Source organism: Perna viridis, chromosome 11 (genome assembly GCF_037379345.1).
Source record: "Perna viridis isolate PV_CMFRI_1.1 ecotype Kerala chromosome 11, ASM3737934v1, whole genome shotgun sequence".
Lineage (NCBI taxonomy): Eukaryota > Metazoa > Mollusca > Bivalvia > Mytilida > Mytilidae > Perna > Perna viridis.
In genome coordinates this window covers 11833274-11855700 of record NC_142455.1, presented here as the reverse complement: position 1 = coordinate 11855700, position 22427 = coordinate 11833274, and the positions used below count along the sequence as shown (strand labels likewise).

The 22427-nt window shown below is 33.1% G+C and overlaps 3 protein-coding genes across 8 annotated transcripts in view; 1 reads left to right on the top strand and 2 right to left on the bottom strand.

Annotated features, from left to right (window-relative positions):
• Nucleotides 1-1924: 1924 nt before the first annotated feature.
• Nucleotides 1925-6862, bottom strand: LOC148602994 (uncharacterized). Its single transcript, XM_088553931.1, has 7 exons — nt 6601-6862; nt 6188-6284; nt 5645-5775; nt 5127-5214; nt 4159-4259; nt 3676-3799; nt 1925-2794 (listed from the first exon to the last, which is right to left on the bottom strand). Exons 1-7 carry the CDS (start codon nt 6783-6785, stop codon nt 2705-2707), a joined length of 816 nt encoding a protein of 271 aa, XP_088410057.1. The 5' UTR covers nt 6786-6862; the 3' UTR covers nt 1925-2704.
• A 3203-nt stretch (nt 6863-10065) lies between these two features.
• LOC148602993 (nuclease EXOG, mitochondrial-like) lies at nt 10066-16138 on the bottom strand. 2 transcript variants are annotated; one of them, XM_088553929.1, is made up of 5 exons: nt 16007-16138; nt 15225-15386; nt 14470-14609; nt 13251-13442; nt 10066-10839 (listed from the first exon to the last, which is right to left on the bottom strand). In XM_088553929.1, the coding sequence occupies exons 1-5, from the start codon at nt 16113-16115 to the stop codon at nt 10393-10395; spliced, it is 1050 nt and encodes a 349-aa protein (XP_088410055.1). In that variant the 5' UTR covers nt 16116-16138; the 3' UTR covers nt 10066-10392. The 2 variants fall into 2 exon arrangements, with proteins under 2 accessions (XP_088410055.1, XP_088410056.1); XM_088553930.1 differs by lacking the exon at nt 13251-13442.
• LOC148602992 (116 kDa U5 small nuclear ribonucleoprotein component-like) overlaps nt 11436-22427 on the top strand; it is a 30353-nt gene continuing 19361 nt past the window's right edge. Inside the window, exons 1-6 of one of the 5 annotated variants that reach the window (XM_088553924.1) lie at nt 11436-12517; nt 18045-18174; nt 18651-18767; nt 20065-20180; nt 20723-20798; nt 21624-21689. In XM_088553924.1, coding sequence (XP_088410050.1) covers nt 12456-12517; nt 18045-18174; nt 18651-18767; nt 20065-20180; nt 20723-20798; nt 21624-21689 — 567 coding nt within the window. In that variant the 5' untranslated portion in view covers nt 11436-12455. Of the gene's footprint in view, nt 12518-16191; nt 16322-18015; nt 18175-18650; nt 18768-20064; nt 20181-20722; nt 20799-21623; nt 21690-22427 lie in introns of those variants that run through there. The other 4 variants (XM_088553927.1, XM_088553926.1, XM_088553928.1 and 1 more) reach the window with 4 other exon arrangements.

Below are 22427 nucleotides of genomic sequence, written 5' to 3'. Positions count from 1 at the left end.
CCAAGATTATAGCGGTAATCAAAAGAATGCAATCCAGGGACAAAGACCAGACGTGGAAATCAGACATACACAACAAAGAACATAAAGTAACTAAAATCATACATACAAAATATCAAAAGCAAATGAGCAACTCTGACTCCTCTAAAAACTGGGAGCATGGACCAGGTGCACCGGAAGGGTAAGCATCCTCTGCTTTTCTAGAAACACATTTTTTTTCGGTTATATGTTGTTTGATCTCTCGTGTGTTTTTCTTTGAATTTCTACACATACTAGTATATATTATTGTTGTTTTGTTTCCGAAGTATTCTAGCTGTTTATCTTTGACCGTGCAAAATGCATACAGCCAGCGTTAATTGGATTCTCTTTTTTTTCAAAATATTTCTGTAACGGGGCACTTTTAAAAGAAGCAATTTTCTCCACTCGACTAGAACCCAATAATCGAAGATCGTGGGATGAAATTTATAATTAGTGATATGGTGTTTGTCCTTCCTTCCGTTATGCAAAGTGGTACCGATCTTCCTCCTACACCACTGACAGAAATTTAATGAAACTGTCATCAAATTTGTATTTCCTGTTCTTATTGAGCACCTGCTATTTTAAATTTTGATCTAAATCAATTTTGAAGTCAAAAAGTGGATATCATTAAATGGGGCAGTGGCCGGGGTACTAAGTTTTGCATTGCTCATATTTTTTTCCTAGTTCATCATCTAGTTTACCAAAATTTGGCGATGAAATGACTGAATACGGTATTTTCATGATTATTTGAAAGTTGTCTTGCAACGTAAACTCGAGAAAAAAAACGAGGTCCAAAATTGCGAGTTACTAATGTGCGCCCTAGACCATCTAAATGAACTGTCCCGTACTACCATACATCGTGTACTAAGTTACAGTCCTAGATTAATCCTACGAGGAGGAATGACCCGGCCAGCGAAAGCTCTATTTTTATATAGCCTAGCTGGCCGAGTGGTCTAGGGCGCTGGACTTTGTGCAGGCGGTGTTGCCATAGATGTCACAGCGGTACGAGTTCGAGTCCCGCGGAGGGAACGACCAAAAATTTGCATCGCAAATTTGACAGTTCTAACATCGTTGGAATTTTTCAGACCTTTCTATACATTTACATATCTTCCCTGTATCAATTTGATCCGATGGAGCAGTGTAGTGAATAGAGTCGTCACATCCTGAGACGTATATATATATATAGATATTATAAAACCCTCATACGTAAGAGTAGTCAAGGACGTTAAAAATCACTTCGTATGAGAATGCTAGCAGATATATTTACTGAAAGGTGTACAGTACATGTACAAAATGAATTGCTTTTGTTTGAAATAATTGCATTAATGGGGTTCTTGATTTTCTAGATTTGCTATGGATAATTATCAGCCTACTGGGCACAGTGGTGAATCCAGAGGTTTGAATCCATTTTTTTTTTTTTGGGGGGGGGGAGGGGGCTTTTTTATTTTGTGCCGAATTTTGACAAAACAAAAATCTTTATAAAATCTCTGGATCGTTACCTATAAACGAAATTTTATTTTGTAACACAAACAGATACAAAGTAATTTTTACTACCGTATATCTATTTATGGCTATAAATATTTCTGACCGAACTGAAAAAGTTAGAAAAAAATGTTTCTTGATATTTAAAAAGCATAAATGTAATGTGCGTAAAACAAGAAATCTGTGAGCGATGCTCACAAGTGATGTACATGTATCATCAGGACAGGAAGTTGTCGTCGTTTTTTTGGCTGAAAATGGCTCCAATCAAATGGTATACCTACAGGAAGAATTTCAAATCGCTCTCATGAGTAGTTGCTGAGAAAACTGTGACGCGGAAAAAATGGTTACGGACGGAAAGACGGGCGCAAGGACAAGGATATAACCGTATACCCTCTCCAAAGAGATACAAAAACAAATTCCCCAGATACAGATTTATATTTCATTTATTTCACACTGTTAAGGCTTTAACACAACTTATAAATACTTCTCATTCACACTAAAATAACATTTATTCAAACATATTCACAAGTTGATAAATATTTATCCAAATTACTTGTGTTAGTGAGGTCTTTTAAATCTTACTTACATTCACTGATCGTAATACAAGCATCATTCGTCGCATTTGTTTTCTGTTATCATAATTATACAGTACAATGCAATACAAAAACTTTATGTAACGTCGATAATTTAAAACAATACAACATAAGCTCCTGGGAGCTTTTAAAATCGACATAATTACTTACATCATTGTTTTTTTCCCATTTGATTAATTAAAATCTAAATTATCAATCGTGAAGAAAAATACAGATGATAATTTATATACATGTACACTGGCCGACAAAAAGGACGCAGCACATACGTTCATATGACGAAAATGTAATGTATCAGTATATCAAGAAACAAATCGAAAATTTATGTTATTGGGTTTATTGACTTTGGGATTTAATTGGTGTATTGATTGTAAAATTTGGACCGTCTGACGAAGCTGCATCGATCATCCATTTTGAAAATTTGATTCATGATTAATGTGGTTATGTTCTCATATGTGCACTTGTGCAAAAAGGACTTCCATCTCAAATTTTAAAATTTTCACATATAAGAAAAAGTACACAGAGTGATTAATAAAATTTTTTCCATAGACCAAGAACACTTCATGAAGCTGCAAACATCGCAACCACTAACAAAACATCCCAGAGAGTCACTAATTTTATATGTTTGGACCCGTGTTAATCCGTTTCCTTTCGTCAATTTCTTGATATTCGGATCTTCCACATGTAAACACATATACAAATCCACCCTGAAAAACAACAAAATAGGTTACTATATGTATCCTGATTTATCGTTGTTTTATGATTCCTACATATATATGACCTGTCATATTTTTATTCATGAACACCTCATATGTAGTATAGTTTCGCTTTTTACCCTTCGACCTTAAAGACGCTCTTCCATGGAAACGCAAGTCACCTGATCAAAACTCTGTTTCCAGATTGGCAAAATACTGATAACTTAGTGGGGTTCGAAAAAGGAAATTGAAATTGCGTTCCATGCGTTATTTCCTGGTGGAAATTATAAATAAAAAGAACAAACTTCACTGCGTCGGCTATCTTTTTTTAAAAATAGTACTTGTCACCAATTATTTTCGTCATAGAAGCATTATGTTGATTCATTAAATATGTGCACTGAATGTGTATGTCCTTTAATGCAATCGTACACGGCCTTTCTCGCACAAACAAGTTTATACTGTAAAGGAAATGGCCAAGTCCTAATTTTCCATTTCTAACGATTTAAAATATTATTCACTGTATTTGTAGCCTATTCTTCAGATAGAGCTTTGTTAACGATGTTCAGTTTTATGTTTCTGGAAGTCTATTTAATATCATTTACATAAGTTGCACTGCACAATGGTTCACCTGACCAGAACATGATTTTCTCTGTACGAAACTTGCAGCACTTCCTCCCATTTGGAAATACTTTCACTCAAGAATTGATAACTGGGTATCTTGTTGGGCCGGTTAATGAAACGTGGGCAACAAAGTACCTCCGAATACAGGTATTAACATAAGATATTAAAAAAAAACATTTTGAGGAGGAAAATTACATCTAAAGACCCCCCCAAAAAACAGTAAACTCCTTTTTTGACAAACACCTTAAACGCCACAATGGCATTATACGTACTTTAATACCCGATCCCACTGCTGCCCAAAAGCTATAATTTGGTATAATTTCTTTCCCTGATGCACCATTAGCTTTCTGATAAATCATTCCACCAAACAAGTAAACACCAACTAAGGATGCAATTCTACAAGAACAAAACACTAGATTAGTGCAGCGGCCGGGTCGATTGGATTTTTCTCAGGTATACATTTGGTTACGACTACCTTTTCGTTCATTCAAATCAATTTTGAATGGGCTTTATCTACAAAACTGGGTTTTTTTGGCAATAGAGACACAAAATTGTAAGCATAACAACTCTCCTCTCTATTTTTTATTTTGACCTTTTTAGAATCCTCTGCTCTCATGAAAGCTGAAATTTGATTGGCTGAAAAGAAAGGTCATTTAAAGAAAACTATTGAATTGAATGTTGTTGGAGATCTTACATGCAGTGACTGAATTATGTATAATTTGAATTAGTTCGGTTCGAATATCATTAGTACTTACATGATAATTATTATTACTCCCGCGCCTAAACCACTGTCTGGGGTATAAATGGCTGGGGCATCCGATGTCCGACAGACATGCATGCTGTGTAGTTCAAAATACTAAGAAAAAAATGGATATGGACTTGCAATAATATATATCTATATATATTCACAGAAATGTTCTGAAGAAAACACAATATTAAGTTTGACTTTTCCAAATAAGTAGTTTATTTTCCGAACAGAATTTATATGCTAAGCATGCTTTAATGTCTTCTATGTATACCTTTTATCAAAATGAACTTGGTAATGGAAACAATCATCTGTTAGAATCATCTCTTTAATAGACACAGCTGCTTGTCTTAACAAAAAATCTTGTCGTAGACGAAGGCACATGCAAGTAATCATAGATCATTTCGTCCTCCGGGAGTAAAGTTCCTGCGTTAAATCAAGCACTACCGCAACGAAGTATATATATTACGCATACATATAGACTGCCCTGCAGTAAAGACCGATTTTATAATAGTTTCAACAAAAACAAATGGATACTTATTCAACTGAAGTAGGTAAAAGTTCCTTTGAATTTGGAGAGGTTTCCAGTTCTACAACTTAATCTCCGAACCCTCTATCAAATATGCAGTTCGACTATATAAACACGAAGCAGCATCACCCTTTTTGTGTTTATATATTAGTAAGGCTGAATATTTGATGGGGGGAGCAAGTACCTAGTACTAGTATAGGTATACTTGTCGGGCTGCATACTATTATTTGAATATGGGAGCAAGTCCCTGTGTATATTTGTCGGGCTGCATATTCGATAATGCGAGCAAGTCCCTGTGTATACTTGTAGGGCAGCATATTTGATAATGGGAGCAAGTCCCTTTGTATATTTGTCGGAATGCATATTTGATAATGGGAGCAAGTCCCTGTGTATATTTGTCGAGCCGCATATCTGATAGCGGGAGCAAGTCCCTATACTCCGATACTTACATATAATCCACTTCCTGCTGGTTCTTCACCTTTGACTATAAATTGCCCTTCTTGGTTATGGTCACAAATCAGTATAATTAATGTTGTCCTGTTAAATCAATAGATCTAAAGTGACTTTTAATATGCATAATGTTTTCTGAAATGTTCAAAAGATGCACCCACAATATAGATTTACAATTATTAAATGTTGAACGCGTATTTACAACATTTCCATCTTTAATCTTGAAGAAAATGCAATGAACAAAATGGGGCATACGAAACAAATTTAATTGTTGGTGGAATTTTTACCATAAATAACCATCGCCCTTCTCCCCAAAAAATGGTAGTTTCCAGCAGTCTTGTTGAACTGGAAGAAAATCACTGAAACGTGACGGCGCGCGCCCCTTCTTTGGTCAGTCAGTGCGCTCTCATGTTTTCAAACTATTGTATCCATCAGCGAATGGTACAGTATAATTAGTTCTTCATGAGTGTCCACGAAACCGAATATGCGTATATCAATACTATGCGTATACATGTACCTGTTTTCTTCTCCGTAAGTGAAATATTGAAGCTGAAGATCACCGTTCTTTTCATTGTGATCAAACACAGAACTACTAAGTGTTCCAATAGGCACATACTTTGGGCTTGGTCCAGATATAGTTTCGCACATCTGAAGGATAAGGAAAATGTCGTTAGTTTGACGTTAAAAAACAAAATAGAACTAAAACCGAAACAAAGATTTTATGTGCATTTTTGCTAGCAACGACACTTCTAAAACAGTTGTGTAAAATAGTTAGGAGTTAATGACACAAATTATATCCCAGAGAGAAATTCACACAAAATGTAGAAAAAGGATAAAAGATTGAAAAAAAAAGGCCTCTTAAATAATTTTTGTAACCAAATAAATTTACTTCTTGGCTCAACATTTTTTTAGAAAGAGTAAAGGCAGTTGTATGCACCATACTATTAGTAGTGTTGTCACCTGTTCCCGCCTATTTGCACAATCGTTTCCCCTGTACACTAAAAAAAGTGAGAAATGCTGAGGGGAACTGATAGAAACAAAATTTTCAATTTATACATACTGTGACATTTTGGCATGCATCACCCTCATCGAATGAATGACATGGATTCCAGGAATATTTTGCGCTTCCAAGGATTTCAGACTGTTGATCTTTAAATCTGAAAGCAGAGACAAACGACAAAAAATACTTTTTTGAAATAAAATGTCATGATTTCAAGAATCGTTCGAAAATTTTTTTCTGATTTTAGCAATGAGGATTTTGTCAATGAAGAACAAGCATGTAAGCAGTTTCGTTGTCTATATTATCGATGAATATTATTTTAAGGTAAAATTTCCATTTTTTTGTGTATCCTTACCTAAAAAACTTATAACAATTTATATCCTTCCGAACAAAATCGATAAGAAAACGATAGGAAAAAATACTGCGAAACATCATACATCATTATAAGAGGATGAGCGAGAAATTGACAATACCTTGGACTAGAACTATTGTCATTTGACAAATATGTCAGATCAACATATTCTCCATTCGTGTATTCACACCGACACACGCTCTTTTGTTGGCAGACGTCGATGATCGGTGCAGGGTCGTCTGCGGTGAGAAGTGAAGCAGACGATAGCAGCGAGAGGAAAATCCGGAAAAGAGTAGAAGCTGCCATTTTGTGTCTTTCCCTAGTGAAACCAGACTTCCGTTGAGTATCACGGGATATTAATCACCATGTGATCTTTTATCTACTAATATATGTCTATATTTCATATTTGTTTAAAGATCTGAAAAATTAGATAAATTTTACATTAATTAAGGCTAAGCATGTTGATATCAAATACATATGTTATCATTGAAATTGCCGATAAATCAAATAGTATGGGTTACTACATCCTGTCAGGCGTAAATGGTTCAGGAAGCCTTTCCGGAATCGGGGTCCATAGTATCCTTCGGAAAGAAATGAATGTTCAAATGCTTTGCTTTTGGGCTTTCTCATATATGAATCTGCTTTTCTTTGCCAAAGACAAAATGTCAATTAATATAATTCGATTTCATTGTAAATTTTCCGGTTTCGTTGTGTTTTCATTCGCGTCTTGCGTAATAAGCACTCTAATATAAGCGAGATCAATTCTGGATATTTTGCAAAATTCGTAACAAACGGTTTCGCAGTACTGTACCTGTTGTATAATATTTTCTTCGAGTTTGAGTCCAAATGCGGCTGTCGTCCGCATCGACAATTTCCCGAATGTTTTGTGCAGGGAGTGTAATATTATATAATTAAGTCCCTGTGTAAATGCACGTGCTAATTTGTTACTCTATTCTCACTTACAATAAACGTACACGCACTTATGTAGCTGATTTTTTCAACAAAGTGCAGACCTAGGGATGTTTGATAAAATTTTATAAAGCAGCCATAGATAAAAAAAAAACATGGCGCCTATATCAGTGCCACAATTTTGTAGTTGATCCATGACTATACATTTGCATATCACTGGCGTCAATGTGATGTCCGTAATACGGACATCCAAAAATGAAGGACCCAGATTCTGGTTAGAAATAATACCGTCAGTTTTGTAATAATAACGGATTATTCTCCCGTGTCTCATAACAGTTACGGACATTATTTTTTTAACGGTCGTTTTCTTCATTTAGCGAATGAACCATGAATAAATTCTCTGTATTTTTGTTTAAAATCTAACAATACATAAATAAAAATATAAAACACGGGAGAATAATCCGTTATCATTACAGAACTGACAATACTATTTCTTACCAGAATCAGCGTCCTCCATCTTGGGATGTTCGTAACTGCATTTCCGGACATCACATTGACGCCAGTGACATATATAGATATAAGTTTGTGTCCCCTTCGAAGAAGATGGACATATTCTTTAGTGTGCATATTGAATGTTCTTAAAATTATTCCTTTCAAAGTTTGCCAGCATTTTATCTTCTGACCTTTGTCTTAGTCTTAAGCATAAGGCCAAGCTTGCCGGGCGTACACCCTATCCTAAAAATTAGAGAAAAAACTTGTTTCGCATGAAATCTTGATTTTTCGCAATTCTACTCCCACCTATCATGACATCCTAGAACCGCAACTGAGGACGGCATGTCGCTTACCATTATAACCTTCACGTGACCTCGACCTTCGACAACAAGCTTAAGGTTAATTAAATATTTTTGAAGGGAAATCTTGCCCAAACCAAAATTTTTGGCATTTAACCTATGCCTAAGAAGTTTGGCAGGTGTCTACATTGCCTTGATTCAACGTGAAGAGAACTATTATAACTTTATTATGATCTTGAATTTTGATCTGAAGGTCAATCTTTTTCAGTGGAAGTTTGGACCTAACTTTATTAGGCTCTAAGATATTTGACATGCGGATGCATGTATCATAAGACAATGTGTTACTTATCAAAATTACTTTCCTGTGACCTTGACCTTTGACCTCATTGACAACCATGGGCTTTTTCAGTTACTGGGGAATGTCTGGGCCATAAACTGTTTGCTTTTTTGAATATAGGCATATATTGGCATGTATATATCAAGTTCTTTAAGGCAGTGCCATATTTGATTCCATGTTACTTTTGCCTTTAAAGCTCAAGGTCAGTTATATGCTCTTTTTTCAGGAAACATTTGATACAGTCATAACTTTTTTGCTATTTTCAAGTCTAATTAGTATGAGTTTCAGAAAGGAGTTGGTTCAGTAAGAGCAAATTTGGACTTGAAATCAAAGTCTACCTGATGAAAATTGTTTTTTAGTTTTTTAGTTGGTTTATGATAAACATTTGAACACACACGGTCATCTATGCCCATCAAACTTGGCTAAAATGGAAAAAAAACTGTTAAAAAGCTGGATAACACCAGAATTTGTGCAGTTTTTCACTCTTTCACCTTGGTTCCCTTGATTACTCTTTTTAACAATGGCCCCATGTGCGTTCATACTCCTGCTTCATATATTTTGTGTTTAATTGTCAATTACAACCCATGTGAAAATATCTTGAGTGAACAAATGTTTGGCCACTTCCGTTCCACTCAAAAAACATCTTAAAAATTGCAAAAATATTAAAAGTTTAAGGTCTTTGTAAAAGTTACATAAATACATACTGTTATTTCTGGAATAACGTCATAAATCTCACCAAAAACAGCTTGTACCCAGTGTTTGCAACCATTTTACTATACTACTACTCACTTGAAATTGGCTTAATCAAATTTTTAAAAAATGCACAAATTATGAGGCCAAAAGAGGTCCTTACCAAACTTTCTCTTTTGGTATGAGGTGTATTACCATGAGGTAAAGTAATGGGTATCATTTGAACTTTTGTGTGACCTTGAATTTGGACACCAAGGTCAATTGTATCCTCTTTTTCATGGAAAGATGGTCAAGAATATAAATTGTATGTCTTTTGGCCTTGGCCTTAGATATTTGGCATTTGGGTATATTACCACAGGGCAGGGTGTTGTATATTATGATGACTCTTGTAGGTTTTTGTTTTTAGGGAAGGGTTGTCTAGACCTCAGATAACTGACATGTCATGATGATGTATCATGATGACTTTTGAGTTTGATATGACCCTGACCATTGACTTCAAGGTCATTTTAACTTTTTGGGTTTTTCTAGTATTGAGATGGTGACATGTGGTAGTGTGTCATATACCATAATGACGGTCATGTGACATTGACCACTGACCTCAAGTTATGTATTTTTCACACTATTAAAGGGAAAGTTGTCTAGATCATCATTTTATATCTTATGGCCATGGGAATAGATCTTTACTCCACTGATGTATCTGGATTATGTATTGTGTCATGTAACATACTGACCTTCACATGACCTTGATCTCTGACATCTATGTAAAATATATAACAGAATTTATTAATGTCTTCTTTGTCATTCAAGATTTTATTGTTGCAAATTTTCTCAAAAACCATCATAAGTAATTTTTCAGAAACAAAATTTCATAAATTTTTTATTCTTGTAAATGTGACTTAATCCTTGATCTTTTTTATTCCATTCTTCATAACAAACTTAAGTTATGCAGTGAAAACAAATTCACAAGGAATCATGGAATGAAGGACAGAACAACACACAATCATATTAAAAATCCTGTTGTCATGGCATCCAATAAAGTCCTTGGACAATAAGATCTCACATATATCTAAAAATGGTAGTTTGTTACTATTGTTGTCATGGCAATGAAATGAACAACTTATTTTAGACTCCTTCAACAGGACCAGTCCACTGGTAGCAAACCCAAGTACCAAACATAGTGACTTTTTTAACCTTTATTTTTACCCTCAACTTTTTCTTCATATAAAAGTTCCATTTTCCTCCTATTGTATAAATCTATCAAATGCTGGTCTGGTGTCAATTCTTTTTTATCAAGTTCACCCCACACTTTGTCCAAATATTTCAAACTTCGAGCCCCTTGTAGCTTTCTCCCTATCATGTACAGTTCAAATTTCTCCCTTTCCATCAATTCACAAGAGTCTACTTGACAGAGATCACTAATGCCCTTAGTTTCAAGCTTTGGAGCGAAAATGATTCCACTTAACCTTTCAAGGTTTTCAAGGTCAGCCTGGAAATCTTTGAGTTTATACTTATATCCTATTGGTTCATTTGGAATGATAAAGGCACCAATTCCTGTTGGTTCTGATTTTTCATTTTCCACTATAATAACTTTATATAAATGTGTTGGCACTGTAACTTCTTTTTTACCAATAATCTGAAAAATATTTTTTTAAAAAAATGCATATTTACTAAACTGATTATCTACTTGAGGACACATGTATATCTTTTGTAGCTACATGTAGGCTGGAAATCAATTTCTCTGATAACCTTTTCTAAACACAATTCACCCAAAAAGAAGTGATATTTAAAATTGTGTAAAAAAAAAAAAAAAAAAGTGAGACATGCACTTTAGGGGACAACCATTTGATCCTGAAAGAAAGAGGGGCATCCAGTTTTTTGTAAATAAATATATCTTCTTAAAAAATGTGGGCATGAATATTCTGGTCTTTAATATATAAAAAATAGTTTGGCCTGTACAGTTCTAGAGGCTTTTGAGAGCCTGATTCACTCACTTGCTCAATAATAGTCTTTTTAGCTTTTTAAAGCTAGACTCATAACCCTACTGTATTATTGTCACAAGAATCATTTCATCAATAGAGAGCATCTTAGTTAAAAACTTAGATTTTATAAAATAAGTCTATCATAGTATTTTTGTTTCACTCTTCAAGAGCAATAACTCCAATTCTGATCAACAGATCTTTATGAAAAATCAGCATTGGTCTGTCTCACCATGCTGATCAATTTTACTCTGTGAAAATTTTGGCTAAACCTATTATGGTTTTGGAGTTATTTCCACAAATCCTACATTGTAGTAATGAAGGCCATGTTTTTAGACAGATAAAAAATCTCCACACACACAGATTGTTAAGGATATCCTATTAAAAATCATGCCATGTTTGGTTACAATCCTTCCAGCAGAGAAGATTTTCAAAGTTTGAAATGTAGAATTTGGGAAAAAATCTATTTAAGGACCCATAACTCAATCATCCGTCAACTGATCTTTCTGAAAATTTCAGTATAGGTCCATCCCATCATGCTGAACAATGTTTCTATCTGCCAGATTTTAGCTAAACCCAACTGTTTTTGTGTAATTTGCAAAATTCTGCAATTTGACCCCAATTGTACTATTTTTAGCTCACCTGCCACTACTAAGAATCTGTCATTGTTGTGGTTGTAGACAAATTTTCTAAAGTCTTGTCCTCTAAAACTACTAGACCAACTGGATGTAAACTTGTTCTTTAGAGTATTGTGCACAAAATGACTGATGGGATTTATGATCCGTGAAAAAAATATGGCTGCTTTTACTAAAAATGGAACATCTTCTTCTCTAATACTATTTAAAATCATTTAATGAAAATAAGCACATTGGTTGGCAGCCTGTACTAAAAACAGATCATAGGGGACGGAAGACAGTTATTTTTAATGTAATTAAAAAAACTGTTACCTTTAGCAAAATTGTGGTTCAGGTCATAAAAATGCTATTACAAGCATTTTCCACATTTGACAATTCAGTTAATTTTAACTTAGCCTGTCTCATTCCTCAAGTTTTTCAAATCAGGAAATGGTAAACCAGGTGAGCGATTCAGGTTCTCTTGAGCCTCTAGTTAGTAATGGCTGCCATGTTTTTTGTTAGATCAAATATTCCCACACTTGAATTGTTAAAAATACCCTCAGAAACATTCATACAAAGTTTGCTTACATTCTGTTTATTAGTTTAAGAGTAGAAGATGTTTGAAAAAGTTAACGAACAACAATGAAAGACAACAGACAATGAAAATGAAGGACGACGAACACATAATGATGGCAATAGCTTATATATACCTTTGGGCAAGGTGAGTTAAAAAAGAATATAGATAATCTAGCTGTATAGCATTTGAAAATAAATTTTCTGATCTGCATTTTTTTAAATCTAATTTTCTGCCTTGACCACAATTGGCAAGTCCCCCCTTCAGAATGTATTTTTCATTTTTTATGAGTTGGTAATTTTTTTACTAATACAACAAAGTTTTTACTCAATCTCAATTTATTAAGCAGGTGAAAATATAGAAGAAGGATTTTTTAGGCTTAAATCTACCACTGGTTTCATGGTTTGTTCAACTTTCAGTTTATCACCAAAAACATATATCCAAATGCAGAAATAAATTTCATATTTGTATTCTAAAAAAATACCCTTTTCATAACATCAGCAAAATAGTTACATTTGAATAGCTATGGTACAACTTACATGTATAAACCTCTAAAGAATTTGGTGTATCAAACTAAAACAAGACTCGGCTCTATGTCTTAATAATTGGGTTCATCTGAACGTCATTCAAAATCTACGGGTGTATACTCAAAAGTACCTGTGAGATGAACATTTTTCTCATGCTATTTTTCCTGTTCTTACATATTCTAAATGGGACGAGGGCAGCTGGGTAGTGGGAGATAGCATAAGAAGGGAAAGTAGGTAGGAGAATTGGCATGGGAGAAAGGAGAAAGGAGGTAGAAGAAAGGAGAGAAGGGGTTGAATTAAGAAGAAAGGTACCCCATGTCCACCACTATTTAATCACTGAATGCTTTACCTACAGAATATTTTACAAACTTTTTCCCATCTTCATTAACTTCTGGCAGGAAAAGAGGTCCACTGAAAATCTGAACACCTTTAAATTTCTTGGTTAAATCCCTACAGTAACACTCTAGCCTATTCCAAAACCCAGCATTGTTCTCATAGTTCTGTGGTAGAATGTTAGACAAATAAAACGTTTCCTTCATAGCATCCTGTCAAAATAAGGATTATGGAACAAACATTGGAACATACGTAACAAACATGTACAATGTATACAACAGGAAATTCCTTCCAGCTACAAATTCTTACCAAATTCTTAATCACTTGCGCAAAGAACCCATTAACGTTTTAGATGAAGTTCTGCACACTCATTTATCTAGGTGTTCTTTGGCACTCATGATCATATTTGGTCATTCATACTATCCAATTAATTATCCTATCAATAATAACTCATAAGGGCAGTATGAAATGAGTTGTGGTATATATGCATGCATATATATTTAGCTATTCTGAATAATTCAGATTTTTCATACCTACTTTGGATTAAGAGTACTTAAATTGCCCAAAACTGTTGCTGTATTTGCTTTTAGAAATTGAATGAAGCCATCATTTTTTATCATACCCATCAAATACATTATACTCTATACTACATTATCAAATCAAGGTCCATTTTTTTATATTCACTATGAATGAAGATTGCAAGACCATACCGTACCTAAATATTTTTAAAAAGTATTTAATGTTACTATATAGAAATTTATTTAAAGACCTGTCACATGGCAGGGGTATTTTCAGGATCTTGAAATAGAAGGTAGTGCCAAAAAGACCTACCAAAGTTGCCAGTTGCTACATTTTTGCCCAACACACAAATACAGTATTTCAAAATTGGAGGCTGCATATCCATCAGATCCAGTGATATTGTTCACCCTTTTCAAAACTACCCCATTCTTTTCTACATTGCTAAGATATGTGTCAAATTAGGAATAATGAATTATTAAGTAAATGTACAAAACCTTGAATTTGTACTTGAAATCATTGGTATTATAAAAAAATTAACCAAAAAGAAGTCAAATCATAAGCACTTAATGTAATTTTGAAGGAAAAAAAATATGTAAACCTATACATCATACCCAGCCCTTTACAACCAAATGTGAAACTCAGTCATATTTCAGTGGTATTTTAGGCCAAACAGTATCATTGTGGCCTATCATCAAATTCAGACCATTTCAGATCACATACATTACTGTGTTTGTTGTTTCCAGCAGGAGCCATATGACCTCTCGACCAACCACTTCCGAGATAGTCAGAATTATCTGCACTAAACCTGTCTGGTACATTTGGATCAGGTTTGAACTTTATATTTCTCCTGTTGGCTGAGCCTATATAAGTAAAAAAAGTTCAAAATGTTTTGAGATTTATGACACTAGAATATCCATGATCATGGATTACAGGACCCCAGCCGAGTCATACTGATGACTTGGAAATTGGTATCTACCAAGCAAGTGGCAGAGTAATGACTGGTCAGAATAATTTGTGAGTTGGGTGGCATGTATGCCTATCTTGTAGCTGTTTTTTCTGTTAACTAGTACAATTAAAATCTGGCTTCGTTTGCCAAACTGGTACAAAGCAGGGTCTGCTTGAATTATAAAACATTTATGTCCTGAAATGCAGGAAATATAAATTTTTTTTACAAAACATGGATCCCACCATATATCCTACCTACAGGAAGAATGTGTTACAATTTCAAGCTGTTGTGATGAGCAGTTGCTTAGAAAAAGTGTGATAAAAATTTCAACTTTCAAAAATGTATGAAGAACTACAGTAGAATGCACTTTTTGATTCTGCAATCTATCACAATTTCTTTTTAGCTGAAGCACTTACATCGAGGAAATCCAGTTACACAAGAAAAGTTTAAAACAAATACTAATTTGTAAAACACGAAATGAAATAGGAATAGAAATGTAAATTCATTTTGTCTCTTTTTATCTGTTAACCTTTAGTATGATCTTTAGTAATATATTCAGCAACCCAAACTGGAATCTTTCTTGCCTGATCATAAGCTAAAACATGGTTTTCATAGCAGCGAATTTCTGGACCTCTGTCAGGAATACCATACTTTAGAATAGACTTAGCTGTCTTCTTCTGTGATAAAGAACCTACAAAACATATTAGATTGGAAATTGGTAGATACCCCTTATACTATGAAAAATAAACCTTAGGCTAAACGAAGAAAAATGTTTGTTTGAAGTTCTCCTACTACAGTGTACTTTTATTTTCTTAACCTAATATAATCATTAAAAGCTACTATTTATGACTATATGTATATGAGATCTAAATCAATTCGTCTTTATTTTTTACTTTTTCACAACTAAAACATCAAATTACTGTGATATAATAAACTTTTCTGAAAAAAATTTGATAAATAAATAAAAAAAATATATAATAAACCAGAAATAGGTAATTCAAGAAACGATACAAAATCATTTCATTTCTGGAAATAGTAATTACCTATAAGAAAATGGTTTTAACTTTTGTTCCTTAAAATAGAAACCCTTGTTATGGCAGTGGAAATGGGCCACTATATCATGTACATGTGTTGTGGCTGTATTTATGAAGTACCTTTCTAATTCCTAAGTTGTATTGATTGATTCCATTCGTGTTGATAAATCTTACTGTAATATTAAATATTTAAACACATTTAAACAAATTAAGACACTTAGTCTTAGGTAGTCACAAATGGAAAGTATGTATAGTTCAAAATTCTTTTTTTTTTTACTTTTGGATGAAAAATCCGTTCCATCATCCTTAACAATGATCCTGTACGACCCAATGGCAGCAAGAGTAGTAAATGTTCCAGCTATAAGGCCTTTCACGAACCCAGACATGACTTCATCAACTGAAATTGACTTTCCGGGTTTATATCCGTAACTGTGTTAAATTTAGCTTTCCTTTCGAGAGTCTCGGAATTTATCTCTTCATTTAAAACGGTACCCTCTAGAGAAATGCGAAAGAACAACGTTGTCAATTCACTTCCGGTGCCGCTATCGCACATGCAGATTTAAAACAAAAAACAATAAAAAGGGTCTATCAGGTATAAAGATAATATTTAGTTCTTCCTGTAGTTTGTCTTCTTTACAGGTATACACACTTTGACTGTTTGCTAAATCAAGCATCTGAATTAACTGAAATACACATTGTGCATTCAACACAAAATGCTTTTTCCTCGAATTGGAAATGAAAATGTAGAAGTTTTCTTTTACCACTAAGTAGGAGAAAAACGTCGAATTGACCCTGATTTCTGCCTATATTGTTGAAAACTTGCAGGGTTTGTTTGATCAATAACTGACTTCCATGAAAGTTATAAATTAGGATGGTGAAACCTTAAATGTAAAACTGAGCCTTTAAATGCTTCTGCAAATGAATTGTTTTGCTTTGGCAAAAGTTTCTCAAGTGTTATTATGATGAATTTCTATACATTTAAGATTGCATAAGCTTCCTTATAATTGTCATTGTCTTGGCAAAGTTAAGTTTATATCAGCAAATTGAATGATGGTTATACATATTACAGTGGGTTAACCCCACTCAGGTGGTCTAAGTATTAAAACTTCAAAAGTTTAAAGATTCAAAACAACAATTGGTGGACATCTTTTGTTTCTCTATATGTCGCCTGGATATTCTTTTAAATGTAAAAAAAAAATGATTGTAAATGCTGACCTACTAAAGGAAAGCATGAATGACAAGGGTCATCGGCCACAATTGTTGTTTTTGTTTAACCTGGTTTTTAGTGCAAATGTGTAATTCTTGGGCTTTAATGAGTGGATTTCATTACCACCTGATTTTAGTGAGGAATATCTCCTTCATTGCAGACCATTAATCAGTTCTGTTTATTTCATTGTTGGTTGAAAATCAATATTAATATATACATCTGATTTTGAATTCATACACAGATTTTTAGGGGTGTACAGTAATTCACAATGGCAAACTTATGAAAATAATAATATACCATATATGAAATGTTGAGCTGATATGAATATGTTTGTAAACACCTCTTGATCTGACTGATGATGTATGATCCACACACAAAGGCCCTTGATCTTGGTTACAAAAAAATTCAAATTTGTGATTGTACCCGAGCAGGTTAAACAACAATATATGTGTTCCTACTGTCAGCAGTAGAGTACTGTCATAATTTGACCACAATGACAAATGTGCAAAATATAAATGAACAGTAACTTTTCATTTTGATCAGAGAAAAAATATCTTGTCCTTGCTGAACTCTTATACATATTGGTGTTCATTTGTATTTTGAAAATATATCGGTAATACATGCATTATGATAGTAATTACTTATTTGAACAAGCAAAATTAATGTAGAAAATTTATATTTTTAAAATCATATGTCTCTGTCAAAATTTACCCTGACAAAATTGGAAATTAAGCTATTGATAAATACACTGTAAATCAATATGCTATTTCATTTATTGCCAAAAAGAATTGGTGATTTCATTAGTGGCAAAAACATCTACATATGCACTACAAGGTAGTGAATTTACGCAGTCCTATTTGAATTGAAATAATTCACCACAACATCATGTATGTGGTCAATTATATATTTTTGTATATGTTTTAAAAACTCCTCACTATGGCTTGTCATGAAATATAAGTGAAAAGGTCCAGTCTAATAAATAGAGGACATATTCTGCAATTGCTACAAACTACATCAAACAGACATTGAAAATAATGAAACACTCCTTTAACAGCAAGCTGATGTTAAAATTTTATTAGACTTTATCAGGTTTTCTCTGACCCTATAGCAAGATGGATCAGGACCTGTATGACGAGTTTGGAAATTACATTGGTCCTGAGTTAGACAGTGATGAAGATGATGAAGATGCTGATGATGATCAGGATAGAGATGACATAATGGCCGATTATGGAGGAGAGGTATATGATTAAAACATGTTTATCGCAGTCTTGCCAGGTAATTTTTTGTTGGCTGATTTCCACATCAGAAGCAAGTGCTGATCTGAGGTATTTGTTACAAATTACAAGTCATAAGTTGTACCAGGGGACATCTCAATGAGAGGTTGGTACATTAGAATCACCTTGTCTGTCATTCCATACTTCCAAATTTCATGGCAACAATCTCAACTCCCAATGGATGGATTGATTTCAAACTTGGTAAGAGGTTTTGTATGGATAGGGCCTTTATTGCGAATAGTAGTTGCTGTTCAATATCAAATGCATGTACTTGTTTCATTGGATGGGGGTATCACAGTGGCGTGTGAAACTTAATGTTTTACTTAACATTGTATTATCTATCTTGAAATATAGCTTTGTATAGGTAAGCCAAATTCTTTGTTACAAAATTACATGCTACATACATACATGTATTTACAGTCTTTTTTATTTTATTGTAGGAAGATGATGACATGGAACCTGATGATGCAGATGATGCACCAGAAATGCAAGTGGTGTTACATGAGGACAAAAAATATTATCCTACTGCGGAGGAGGTGTATGGGCCAGAGGTTGAGGTATGCTGTTTAGTAGCACTACAGATAAGAATTATGCAAACTGTGGATCATGGTTGGAAACCTACACGTTACTATTTTTAATATTATGTTCAATTGTTATTATTAAGAGAAATTAAAATGTGGCTTTTCATATAACTCTTGTTCTTAGGAGATAAAAATTATGTAGAAAGTACTGTAGAGTTCAAAATTAAGGGAGATAACTCTGTAAATGACACTTAAATACAATAGAAACTGTTGGATTTTCAATGTGGTTTATCTCCTAAGCACAGACAGATTGGAATGAATTATCATACATTTCACCATTTAGTTCTATGTAGCAACTTGATAACAAAAATAAAAATGTGTAGCCTTTTTTGTGGTGCATCACATTTTACAGAATTTGCATGATTCTTACACAGACTACTACTTATAATCTTTTGTGTTTAAGACATTCAAAAATAGTTTGTAAAACATGCATGTACATTTTTAAATTTTCACATTATTAAAGTTCAGAGATGGAAAATTAGCTTGCCTCATTTGACAGAGAATGTAGTAAGCTAAAAGTTACTTGAAAGGTTAACATTTTAAACAAAATTTAGGTGACATTGAGTGAAGTGAACCGCTGATCTCATTATTTTCCATCTTTTCCAGATCCAAATGTTAGCAATATGATTATATTTTTACTGTATATACTTCTGTGATTGCTTTCTTTAAAATAAGATCAGCAGCTGTTATTTAATAAATATATTGTAAACAAATTGTGAAAAATAAGTGTTTGATTTAAGTGTTAGTCCCTGTAAGAATCAGGCTGTCGGTGGAACATGGTATGAAAAAAAATTATCATTTTGAAAGTGTAATTTGACTATTTGCACCATCAGAATCAAAGAAAACAGACAAGAATTTCCATATGATGCTGGACCATTGAGTTTTAATTTCATTGAAATGCACTGAAAAATGAACATTTCAAGGGGAGATAACTCTGTCAAAAACCTCATTTTTCTAACATTCTATTGAAAAATTTCTGAGTAAAGCCAGTGATTTAGGGATCAAATAATGGTCTTTTCAAATATAAAACACGTCCTTGAGTGAAATTATACTGTCAGATTGGTGGGTTTTTGACACAAATGTTTCTGATTTTTTTTCCATTTTTCCTGATTCATATGAATACTAACACTTAAGTATTAATTCATGAAAAATCTTTTACATGGCATGCATTAAGTCACCAGCTAAGATCTTAGTTTAAGTGTATCTGCATGTAGATAAAAGTACATTATGAAATTGGTACTCTGAAATGATTATTATCTTCCATGCGTTGTAGACAATTGTACAGGAGGAAGACACACAACCTCTGACTGAGCCCATCATTGCTCCTGTAAAGAAAAAGAAATTTACCATGGCAGAGCAGGATCTCCCCGACACAGTTTATAATATGGAGTAAGTTAAGTTATAAATTATTAATCAAGATAAGAAACAATGTGTAAAACATTTAAATTGTATTTTTTAATTCTGGCCTCGTAAAAAGAAACATGTTAAAAAGGCTTTGTTTCATTTTGAAAATTGTTGAGTTTTCTTTTGATTTTAATTTATGACTACTCCATATTTTCACTGACATTAGATTGTGATATGATTTATATGTTTGCTCAGAGTTCTGTACTTTTGTTCAAATGTCTATGTACAGTGGATGCTAAAAGACTTAAAATAATACAATTTTTTTTGTTGTTTTTTTTTTTAGGGATTCAAATAGAACTGAATTTCTTACATTTTTGTTTTAAAAAGCTGAGTGTTTTTTTTTTCATACTTCCAAATCAATATATGTTAAAGACAATTGAATTTATATTAATATTTGGAGAGAAAGATTACAGATTTGATGGTTATAAATTAAGTTTACTGGGAATGTGTCAGCAAAATCAATGATTAAAATTTCATTCCTATTCAGTCAGAAAGTGAAATTTCACATTTGAATTTTTTTTTTTTAGGTTTTTGGCAGATTTAATGGACAGTCCAGATTTGATCAGAAATGTAACATTGTGTGGACATTTACATCATGGGAAGGTATGAATAGTGCTCAGTTCATGGTTATGTCAAAATCTGTAAGAGTTGTAAATGCCTGTCGTTTGATGGAGGAATTAGTCATGATATTGTATAGAACATAAAAATGCTTTCAGTGGTATTAATTATTTATGGTACAATATTTTTGTTGTTTTGAAAGAAGCTCCTATGCATTTTTCAATGTTTTCCTTTAGAATTACGTGACTTTTAAAAGAAAAAGTAGGGATGGGCATATGTGCTTTAGCACTACTGTATCATAATTTATACAGAGATTTAAATAAGCACTCTTTCACTGGCAAGTTGTTTTTCCATCAAATAAATGTTTTATCAAATATACAAATGGAAAATACTTAAGGAGGTAGACCTAGGGTAAGGGACACAACTCTAACGAATCATTATGTTTTGTATTCAGCATTTTACATCAATCTTGTGTTAGCATCAAAGTAACTTGACTGATTTCATTCTTTTTCAAATGAAAGCTTGATAGGCTTTGGATAAATTGAATATGATACAAACATACTCCTAATTTCAAGAGTTCTGTCTCTTACCCTAGGTCTACCTCTTAAACTTAATTTTTGTTCCTCTGGTGAGAAATATGAATATTTACCTGTTCACAAAGTGTATGATTCATACTCTGGATAAATGTATGATAAGTGTTCTTATCTCATCCTGATAAAAAAAATATTATCATTGAATGTGAAGCTACACTACAGTCATTAACAATCATTAATCTGATTTGAATACAAATACATTTATTTTGACTGCAGATCATTTTTTTTGTGACACAAGGTTATTGTTACTAAAGGAACAATGTTATTTATATTACAGACATCCTTTGTTGATTGTTTAATGCTACAGACCCATCCAGAAATGCAGATTAATGATGAAAAGGATGTAAGTCATATCAAATTGTAACACAATTCTGGTGTATAATGTTTTATTTTTAGTTTGAATTTAAGTACAATATTAGCTTGTACTATGGACATCAATTCTTGTGACTTGTTAAATTTATTGTCCCCCGCCACTATGCGGAAGGGGACATAGAAATAACTGTGTCTGTCTCTTCGTTCTCACTTGTAAATGCCACTCCTCATAAACCACTCAACAGATTTTGTTCTAATTTTGTTGGTAATTTAGTCACCATTTATAGTGGATAAAATTGCGTCACCATTTTGATTCAACAAATTTTTCAGGAGATATGGGTATTTTACTTTTTAACTATTTTGTTGCCATGGCGATGAACATATGGCTATGAGTTGCTTGTTGTTCATGGTTAGGCAGTATATAAAGTGTTTATTTACAAAGGAAGTCTTAACCTGATATATAAAAAAAAATAGGAAAAATACACTGTTTCTCATATGCCAAAAAAAGTTCTTCATAATGAAGGAGTATTAATATTAAAAAACTTTTAATTAACAACAGGATTCATGAATTCTCTGACACTGTAAATTCACAAATTACTGCATGCATTAGTTTTTGCAATTTTGTCATTGTAGTCAAAAATACAATTTTTCCTGTACTTTGAGCAAAAAATATTCATCAGTTATATTGAAATTCCATCCATAAAATTTCAAATTTGTATGATTTTAGGTCTGTCTTATTTTTTGCAATAAGTTAATTAGGAGAAGTGGC